General features: G+C 49.5%; 1 protein-coding gene across 1 annotated transcript; it reads left to right on the top strand.

Annotated features, from left to right (window-relative positions):
• The first annotated feature begins 381 nt into the window (after positions 1-381).
• PSMD9 (proteasome 26S subunit, non-ATPase 9) lies at positions 382-9,315 on the top strand. The gene is made up of 6 exons (XM_006768896.2): positions 382-647; positions 4,437-4,539; positions 6,272-6,483; positions 7,263-7,364; positions 8,565-8,653; positions 8,954-9,315. Exons 1-6 carry the CDS (start codon positions 510-512, stop codon positions 8,979-8,981), a joined length of 672 nt encoding a protein of 223 aa, XP_006768959.1. The 5' UTR covers positions 382-509; the 3' UTR covers positions 8,982-9,315.
• Positions 9,316-10,413: the final 1,098 nt, after the last annotated feature.

Raw genomic sequence — 10,413 nt, 5'->3', positions numbered from 1 at the left:
CGGAAAATGGGTCAGCTAGCCCCGCAGGTGTGGCTCCTGGTTCAGTGTGGGCCCAGGAACTAGGAGGTCACGGTTGGATTCCTGGTCCGGGCACAAACCTGGGTTGTGGGCTCGAACCCCAGTAGGGGGCGTGCAGGAGGCAGCAGATGGACGATATTTCTCATTGATGTTTCTATCTCTTTATGCGTCTCCCTTCCTCTCTCTAAAAATCAATTTTTAAAATAGTCAACTAGGAAAAGAAACTAACTGGCCTTGTCCCCAGCTGTGGGGTACAGGGAACCATTCCTCCGCACACTGCGGCACGTGGAGGCACCCCGAGACCGCCGGTTCCAGCAGGGTGTGGCTTCAGGTGACCCCGCCCACCGGCGAGACCGCGTCCCTAGCTCCTCCCAGCGCTCGCGGACGGGCCGACCGTGGTGTTTTGGCCTGCGGGCGGAGCCGTAGCCCAAGTCTCCTCGGGAGTCCGCGACCGGAAGCCGGGTGTCCAGGAGCCTGGCTGGAGGTCCAAGATGTCGGAGAAGGAAGGCGGGTCGGGCGGGGGCTCCCCGCAGGCCAGCGCGGTGACGGTCAGCGATGTCCAGGAGCTGATACGGCGCAAGGAGGAGATCGAAGCGCAGATCAAGGCCAATTATGGCGTATTGGAGAGCGTGAGTGTGGGTTCGGGGCTCCCGGGGGCGTCCCGACGCTGACGGACTCGGCCCCACCCCCCGACCCGCGGGACTGGGAGGCCCACGGCGCCGCAACTGCGGCCTCTGTCGGCGGAGAGAGGCTCCTAACGCTGAGAACTAAACTGGGGGAATCCTAGCCAGCGTCTGTGGAGCCCTTACCCTGTGCTGGGCGTGGTTTCACGTGCTTTCGTTCCTTCGGTGAGCTCATTGCATCCTCGCGGCAACCCTTTGACGTTAGCTCTGTTATTTCGCCCATTTTAGGGATGAGGAAACGGAGGCGTTTGCTTAGCTTAGACCTGTCCCTCTGCCTCCGGTCACAGAGCCAGTAAGTCTGGCCGGGTGGTTGGCAATCACCGCCATCACCAGTCTGGGCTGAAACCTCTACCAGATGTTCCGGGTTTTGCTCACCCAGCCTGATGGGGGGCAGGGCGCGCCGGAACAGATGCTGCATTTCTGGCAAATTATTAGCGATGCTGATGCTACAGGTCAAAGGACTGAACTTGGAGCGACAGTTAAGGCTCACTGCCCTTATTGCGTAAAGAGGAAACTGAGGCCCAGAGTGGGGTACTCCCTTGCCTAGGGTCTTGTGGCTAAAAAGTGGCAGTGGTAGAGCTCGATCCCAGGTCTGCCTGGCTCCAAAACTGATAGTTTTTCTTAAAACCACAAAGCAATTTGCAGAGAAAATAAGTTCATTACATCCTGTGTAGGGCAGATGGAATGCATTTTAGGTAACGGGAGTAAGGTGAAGTGCTGGATGGAGGCCAGGGTACCATTTTACTGGGTGCCGACTGTATACGCCCGGAGGGTGGTGGGTCATGAAGGGGAAGTCACTTGCTCAAAGTCACAAGGTGGGATTTGGGTCTCAGGCCTGTTGAATCCAGAACCTGTGCTTTTGGGTGTTATGCCAGCAATTTCTTAACCTTAAATTGCTGTCTACCATAAGCACAATGCTGTACCCATATACTTCTTGTAGTGTTATTCTCTTTATGTTTTTATTTTTCATCCTCACCTGAGGATGTTCTCACTGATTTTTAGAGAGAGGAAGGGAGAGAAAAAGAGAAACATTGATGTGAGAGAGAAGCATTGATCGGCTGCCTCCCGCATTACCACGTGTGTCCGGACAGGGGTTGGAACCTGAAACTCAGGCATGTGCCCCAGATGGGAATTGAACTAGCAACCTTTTGGTGTAAGGGATGATGCTCCAACCAGCTGAGCCACCCAGCCAGGGGCTTCTTGTATGTTTTGCTTTAAGTTGACCCACTTTTTTTTTACTTAAATAAATTTATTTTAAAAGGAACTTTTGCTAGTATAGTTCTATGGCATGTGAAAAAATGAGAATCTCTTCCCTTAAGTATAAGGTAAAAATGTACATCAAGATGATCCATACAAATCTCCATTAACTGATGAGTGGCTAATAAAATGTGGTCTCTCCATAGAGTGGATATTATTTAATAAAAAGGGACGAAGCACTAACACATACCACAATGTGCGTGAACCTTGAAAGCATGATGCTGAGTGAGAAGTTCATCAAAAAGGCCACATGTCTTATGATTCTGTTTATACGAAATGTCTAGAATAGGCAACTCCATAGAGACAGGAAGTAGCTTCATGGTTGCTAGAGGCTGAGGCGAGGGGAGAATGGGAACGAGGGTGATGAAAATGTCCTAACATTGATTGTGGCGATGGTTGCTCAACCCTGCAAATGTTCTAAAAACCATTGAATTATACACTTTAAATGGATGGATTGTATGGTCTGTCAGTAAAGCTGTTAAAAACAAACTTAAGAGGCCCAGAGATAGCAGGTGGCCTGTGGGTGATGTCACCAAATGGAGACTTTTTCTTGATTATTGGAGGGTTGGAGATCCTTGGAAAGGGAGTTAGTATTTTAAATTCAGGATTATTTAGTGCCCTGTGTGTGAGGCGCCATGGTGTGGGTCCCCACTTTGGAAATCAGTATCTTATGTGGTCTTGCTTCGGGAATGCCAGTGGAAAGGCAGGCGGCTGATATGGGTGTGTAGCCCTGGGACATTTATGCAGCATCTGTAGAGAGTCCTGTCTTAAGGAACTATAGGGGTCCCCCCTCCCCCTCCTTTGCCAACAGGAAACAGTCTGTGTAACAGTGTCCAGAGAGAAGCAAAGGGAATCCCTCCACCCAGTCCCTGTGTGTTCCGGGCACTGTCTCTGTGCTCACTGGTAACTACAGCCATCATTTACTACTGTGTGTATTCATTTCCTAGGGCCGCCATAACAAATGACCACAAACTAGGTGGCTTAAAACAAGATAAATTTACTCTCTCACAGTTGTGGAGGTTAGAAATGAAGTCTGAAGTAAAAGTGAAGGCAGGGTCTGAAGGACAGTCCATTCGATGCCTCTCTCCTAGTTCCTGGTGGCTACTGGCCATCCTTGGATTGTAGCTGTTTTACCCCATCTCTGCCCTCTTTCTTCACATGGCCTTCTCTCTGTGTCCCAGATGTCTCTCTCCTTTCTCTTATATGGATGCCCGGTACTGGATTTAGGGCCCACCCCAAATCTAGGGTGAGCTCAGAGACCCTTAACTTAATGACATCTGCAAAGGTCCTTTTTCCAAATAAGGTCACGTTCCCAGCTTCTGGGCTTAGGATTTGGACATATCTTTTGGGGGCCGCTGTTCAACCCACCTTGCATGTTCCTGGCACTGTGCTAAGCACCCCACAGAGGTCAACTCATCAATTCCCATGCTAGGCGGGCGGGGAGGACCTTCGTTCCCATTTAATAACCGAGGAAGCTGAGACTGAAGGAGGGAAAGGTCTTAGCCAAGGCACCCAGGCTGTTGGTGGCAGAATTGAGATCACATCAAAGGCTGTCCGACTGCAGAATCCCTCCCCGCATCATCTTCGGTGTAACACGTTTCCTGCTTCGGTACATCATGCTCTGATTTACAAAGAAAAGACTAAAATGTTAAAAGGGAATACAGTCTCATGGTCCAAATTCAAAGGCTACTAAAGGATGTAAAATGAAAAATCTCTCTCCCTCGCTGTCCCCAGCCACCCAGTTCCTGTCCCTCATGGGCCCTTGGTGATACCAGTGTGTCCTTCCTGGGTGGGGGCCTCTTTGAAAGCCCTCTTACATCTTTTTTACACTCAGCAGAATCCACGTTCGGCCGCAGCTGGATGCATTTCGGGGCTTTCACTCCCCTCCAGCTTCCAAGGCTGTTGGCCAGATGTCAGCTGCCTGGAGGAGGAGGGGTTGGAGGAGCCAGGGGAGGCTGGCCTTGGGGTTCATGCTCAAAGGAGTCAGTAGCCTTATCTGCACAGCTCTAACTTCTAAAAGGGAGAATGATTCACGCAGTACTTGTGTTTTTCAAAAATTCATTTAGAAAACAGGGCCCACCGTAGAGGGTACTTGTGGGAGGACGTGGGTAACACACCGAATCTGTGCCAAGTGGTCCACAGGTGGCAGCTTTCCTTACCGTTGCCTTCATGATGACTTTGGAGGAAAAGAGTGGGAAAGAGGTCTTTTTATAAGTTTTTTTTTTTACTGTTTTTGTTGATTTTTCAGAGAGAGGAAGGGAGAGGGAGAGAGAGAGATACAAACATTAATGATGAGAGAGAATCATTGATCAGCAGCCTCCTGCACGTTCCCCACTGGGGATGGAGCCCTAAACCCGGGCATGTGCCCTGACCGGGAATCCAACTGTGATCTTCCTGGTTCGTGGGTTGATGCTCAATCACTGACCCACACCGGGCAGGCCTGTGCGATTTTTAAAAATCCACATTTCTTTCCTCCAGCTAAAAGGTGTTGGGATGAATGAGCCGCTGGTGGACTGCGAGGGCTACCCCCGCTCAGACGTGGACCTGTACCAAGTTCGAACTGCCAGGCACAACATCGTCTGTGAGTGACCCGTAGGGCCCCACCCTGCAGAGGGGGACATTAAAGGCACACGAATGAGATCACCAGTACCCATGTTACTGCTTCCCTCTCTTCTGCCTCCACAGGATTATCTCATTGTCTCCGTGGAGGGATAAGAACTCAGGGAATGGGTTAAACTCAGGGTTCAGTATTTATAGCTTCCGTTTGTTTTTAAGAGCTTCACTTCATTCTGAAAACTTCATTGAAATAACAATAGAAACCCAGGTCAGATATTGCTTCCGATCCTAATCGCATCAATTATGTGTTAGGAATTACGTTTCGCTGTTGATGATGGTGACCCAGGAACGGAGGGAGAGCAGAGGTGGGCAGTGCATTTGTTTTCTGGTTCTCATATAACACATCACTACAGACTTCGTGGCCTAAAACGTCACAGACTTGTTATCTCACAGCTCGGGAGGTGAGACCTCCACGTGGTGTCACTGGGCTGAGATCAAGGTGTCGGGCAGGGCGTGTTCCCTCCGGAGGCTCCAGGGGCGAGCCCGTTTCCTTGTCTTTTCCAGCTCCTAGAGGCCGCCCGCATCCCTTGTTTCGTGGCTCCTTCCATCTTCAAAGCTGACAGATCCCTCCAACTCCGATTCTGTCACGTCGCTTTCTCCCATTTTGCCTCCCTCCTTCACTTCAAAGGACCCATGTTGGCATTGGGCCAGGGGTTCCCAACCCTTTTTTGGCCACGCCCCACCTAAGCATCTCTAAAACCCTGCTGCCCCCTCCACCCCCCCGTGACATGTAATTCTTATTATTCAAAAAGTGAACTCCTGTTCACGTGGAGGAAGCCTAAAAGGCCATTAACTTGGTCTAAACAAGCTTCCAAAGAACGGCATCCATGAAAGAGAGAGAGAAAAGGATAGTTGAAGTACCGAGGAAGAAATCACTAAGAAATCGTTAAAAAATAATAATATGAAGTGAAATGAAAAAATAGCAAATAAAGTTGCAAAACATATAATAGAGAACTGAAATGCAGAAATATGTCACAATATATATTTATATACTGTATCTGAGGGCCCTAGAACCATAATAAATGCAAGAATTCACTGTTAATAACTCATTCTCGAATTGCCCCCCTTAAATATCAAATTGCCCCCCTGTGGGGCGCGTACCCCACATTGGGAACCACTGCATTGGGCCCACCCCCTGGATAATCCAGAATAACCTCGTTCTCAGGGTCATGAACTTAATCACATCGTCAAAGTCCCTCTTGCCGTGTAAAGCAGCACAGTCCCAGGTCCCGGGGACTAGGACGTGGACATCTCTGCGGGGCCTTATTCACACTGCCACAGGCGGGCAGCCAGTGGCCTACCACCAGCTCACATTAGGAGGGAATTATCACCCTGGCCGGTGTGGCTCGGTTGGCTGGGCATCATCCTGTGCACCGAGAGGTCGCAGGTTCGATTCCGGGTCAGGATGCATGCCCAGGTTGTGGGTTCGGTCCCAGGTCAGGGTGTGTACTGAGGCACCTGATCGATGTTTCTCTCTCTCTCAAGTCAATAAAAAACATTTTTAAGGAAGGGAATTATCGTCTACATTTTCTGCTTCCTGACTTCTGTTACCTGTTTGAATTGTGACTCCATCTGCGTGTGTTTCGGTACAAGGTTGAGCATGTAGGAGGTGCTCACGGAGTGTTCAGAGGATGAATGAAGGAGTCTTGTGTCCTCGGCTGTCGTCCCTGGCCCCTGATCCGGTTTCCTCCTCCCAGGCTTGCAGAACGATCACAAGGCGGTGATGAAGCAGGTGGAGGAGGCCCTGCACCAGCTGCATGCTCGGGACAAGGAGAAGCAGCCCCGGGACATGGCTGAGGCCCAGGAAGAGGCCAGGAGCCGAAGTCTGAGCCAGAGCGAGGGCCTCAGCCCCCCTCAGGCCTTTGCCAAAGTGAACAGCATCAGCCCCGGCTCCCCTGCCAGCGTCGCGGTAAGTCAGGGCCTGTCACACAGAGGCTGTTCTGTTCACCGCTGTATCCACGCATCCAGGACAGTGCTGTCATTGGCCCACAGCAGACATATATATTTTTAATATATTTTTATTGATTTCAGAGAGGAAGGGAGGGGAGAGAGAAAGAAACATCAATGATGAGAGAGAATCATTGATCAGCTGCCTCCTGCACGCCCCCCACTGGGGACCGAGCCTGCAACCCCGGTATATGCCTGGGACCAGACTTGAACCCAGGACCCTTCAATCCGCAGGCTGGTGCTCTATCCACTGAGCCAAACTGGCTAGGACAACACAGCAAATATTTGTTGAAGGGATGAGTGCATCACCATTTGTATGCTCAGAATGAAAAGGTCACACTAGTGCCTGTGGCTGCTCATTTGAGGGCAAACTTGTCTAAGTTCTGACCCCTCAACACAAGAGGTCCAGGCTGTCCTGCGTCTGTCTGCTGCCCGAACCTGGGTCAGGACCCCAGAGAGCAGCAGTTGGCTTTCCCCCACATATCTCAACCTCCACAACCGCCAGCTCTTATCAGACATTGGGCAGACCTGCCCACCTTCTACTAGATCTGCCCTAGTAGGAGCCCCCCGGAGGAGGTGCCCAATTATCTGCCTTCTGCATGACCTCTTCGCTTTGGGCCTGTCCTGGCCCCTGTAGAAAACATGCTCTTGGCCTTGACATTCAGTTAGGTATGGAAGGGTAAAGGACGCCAGAAGCACATCTAACCTCTAGCCTGGTTTTCCATCTCTTTTTTTCTTTAGGGTCTGCAAGTGGATGATGAGATTGTGGAGTTTGGCTCCGTAAACACCCAAAACTTCCAGTCGCTGCAAAACATTGGCACCGTGGTGCAGCACAGTGAGGGGGTGAGTTGAGGGGTATGCGGCATTTGGTCAGTAACCCTAGAATGGCCCGAATCATAATATTTGTCCTGTTGTGACTGGTGTATTGCACTTAGCCTAATGTCTTCGTGGTCCTTCAGTGTTGTTACATGTGTCAGGATTTTCTTCCTTTTTAAGGGTTGCTTTTTTCACTTCGTTGACAGTATCCTTTGATGCAAAAAATTTTTAAATTTTGATGCATCTTGTTTTAATTTTTATTAAAGTAGCACATACAGCCTGGCTGGTGTGGCTCAGTTGGTTGAGTGTCGTCACATGCACCAAGGGGTCATCGGTTCGATTCCTGGTCAGGGCACATTCCTGGGTTATAGGCTCTCCCTGATCAGGGGCACGTGGGAGGCAGCCGGTCAGTGTTTCCCTCTCACATTGATGTTTCTCTCCCCTTCTCCCTTCCTCTCTTTCTAAAATTAATAAAAGCATATTTTTTAAAAAAGTAATACATACACATTGTTAAAAATTTAATGGTAGAGAAAGATATAAAAGTAAACTCTGTTTTCTCTGACTCCATTCTCTGGGAAGTAACCACTGTTCACATTGTTTTGGTATACCTTCCAGAAAACTTTGTGTGCACCAAGCAGTACATATGCTCTTTAGAAAATATATTCAAATGGGTTCATACTTTGTTGGTTTGGTTTGGTTTTGTATTCTAGAGCTGCCTCATTCACTGTGCTATATTCGAATCATATCTTACTAAGGGATATTTTGGGTGTTTTCTGTTTTTGAGTTTATAAACAGTCCTGGGATGAACACTTTGTTGATATATCCTTCTGTATTTTTTTTGCAAAATGTATTTTGTATGCACATTTTAATTCTGATATTTGTTAATCCTCTCCTGATGCTCTTATCCACTGAGCCAAACTGGCTAGGGCTGTATGCACTTCTTAAAGATTTTTTGGGGGGCGGGGAGTGTCTCTGCAAGAGGATGGTATCGATTTGCAGCCCCACTGACTGGCCTGAGAGTGCCACGCCCCCCACCCACCGACTGCAGGCCAGTGCTTAAAATAAGTGTCCTTGCTAACTTGATGGGTGAAAAACCGGAATTGAACCCGGGACCCTCCAGTCTGCAGGCCAACACGCTATCCACTGAGAGAGCATCTCAGCATTTTAGCGTGAATTTCTTTGAGTGCTAAGGAGGTTGAACATAAAACAAGCTCATTTTCCTTTCAGAAGCCCCTGAATGTGACAGTGATCCGCAGAGGGGAGAAACACCGGCTTAGACTTGTCCCAACGCGCTGGGCGGGGAAGGGACTGCTGGGGTACAGTATCTGTTTTGGTTCATTCACACGGCAGTGTCCATTGCATGTTTGTTAGACATAAAGCTGGGGTGGGGGCGGGTTGGGAAATGATGGGGATTCCCCGGTGACCTATAGAACTGATGATGAATCCTGTGGCAGGAGTGAGACTCTAGGTGCAGAGGTGGAGGGAGCCCTGGTCTCGCTGGGCATTTGCTTTACGGGATAAAGAATGTATGTGAAAAGCTCAGGAGGGCTCCCCTCCTGCTCTCCCTGAATGGAGCCGTCAAACTTACGCTGTTTCTTTTCTTTTTTTTCTTCCAGCTGCAACATTATTCCTTTGCAAAGCTGATTGTCCCTGAGGAACAGTATCAGGAAAGCATCTTCTGTGGCCCTAGACTTGTGTCTTGGGGGAGATTTCTCCCTTCTCTCCTCTCCCTGGAGCTTAAGGATCTGGAAGCCTGAACTTCTAGGTGGTAGAAACGCTGTGGCCTCGGAGTGTAGTCCCTTGGGAGTAAGGCATTGTTCAGACCTGATCTGTGCTCAGCTCATCTTTTCTGAATTAGACCATGGCCCCAAATGGGAATCTCTGATGGCAAGAGGGTGGGAGTTATTCTGACAGGTGCTGTCGTGACTTTATTCTTCTAGGAATTATTTTCTCCAAATAAACAGTTTTATAGTACTGCTATGAGCATGTTATCACCCCAACTAAACTCCTCATGGACCTCTCAGCCAAAGCTCAGAACGTCCTCACAGAAGGTTGGGCCCTGGCCAGTGGCTCAGTTGGTTGGAGCATTGAGCTGATGTGCCAGGGTTGTGGGTTCGGACCCGGTCAGGGCCCATGCAGGGGTCATCCGATGAGTGCATGAATAAGTGGAACAACGGAACGATGTTTCTCTCTCTCTCTCTCCTCTCTCTAAAATGAAAAAAAAAAGGAGGAAAAGAGAGGGGTAGAACAATAATTGTGCCAAAGTGAAATGTGACCACATATTTCCGGAACATCCTTCTTTATGGCACGGGGTTTCCAGACACCAGCTGCCCGTCCCCCTTTGCAGTGCGGTGTTGCTGCCCTGGATACAGAAATCTTGTTTTCAGCACTTGGACCTCCAGAGCCACAACTGCTCCCTTTAAGAATATGACATGCATATTCGTGAAGCATTCCATATTTTTATAACAAAAAAAGAGAAAAGACTAGATAAACCAGGAGGCTCCCCAGGCAGCCCAGCAGGTGTCAGCTTTCTCATCCATAATCCACCAGAGGGCAGCAAGCTCCCTCCACTTGTAGAATAAAAATGCCTGCAGATTAGCTTCTATTGTGGCTTTTTGTCATTGAACCTTGTCACACCCTCAGCTCAGCACTATTTTATAAACTGCTAAGGTGTGCTTGACGTTGCTGATGGGAACAGCAGTGTGTATGGGTCCTCCTCTTGTTTTCTCTCTAACACGGCCAAGTGATTTCAGTGATTCCTAGGGACTCTAGTTTTTCGCTCTTCACTCTTCCCACAGTTCGTGCAGTCCCCTCTCCCTCACTGGCTCACTCTGCCAGGGCATCTGTGTCTCTTGGGACTGAATTTGCTTGGGTTGGACACAGGTACCAGCTGGCCCTGACGGGAGTCGGCCTTGGCCTGTGCTTCCTGCCGTGGGTTCGCACGCTCCGCTGGGAAGCCTTCCTGTGGAGGGTCTTCCCCAAACTTACTCCAGCCCCACCTCCCTGCGCGTTCCCCTCCCACAGTTGTGGTGTTGACAGAGCTGTGCTGTTCGAATTGGGTGTTCTAATTCCAAGT

Source organism: Myotis davidii, unplaced genomic scaffold (assembly GCF_000327345.1).
Source record: "Myotis davidii unplaced genomic scaffold, ASM32734v1 scaffold223, whole genome shotgun sequence".
In the NCBI taxonomy this organism is placed as follows: domain Eukaryota; kingdom Metazoa; phylum Chordata; class Mammalia; order Chiroptera; family Vespertilionidae; genus Myotis; species Myotis davidii.
Note: the sequence above shows the minus strand (reverse complement) of the source record. Positions and strands in the feature narration are given on the sequence as shown.

Excerpts from the sequence above, each read along its gene's own strand:
- PSMD9 (XM_006768896.2), top strand. The coding sequence starts at position 510 with ATGTCGGAGAAGGAAGGCGGGTCGGGCGGGGGCTCCCCGCAGGCCAGC. Across the intron at positions 4,540-6,271 it reads TGCCAGGCACAACATCGTCT|GCTTGCAGAACGATCACAAG; the intron begins GTGAGTGACCCG and ends TCCTCCTCCCAG. Across the intron at positions 7,365-8,564 it reads TGGTGCAGCACAGTGAGGGG|AAGCCCCTGAATGTGACAGT; the intron begins GTGAGTTGAGGG and ends TTTTCCTTTCAG.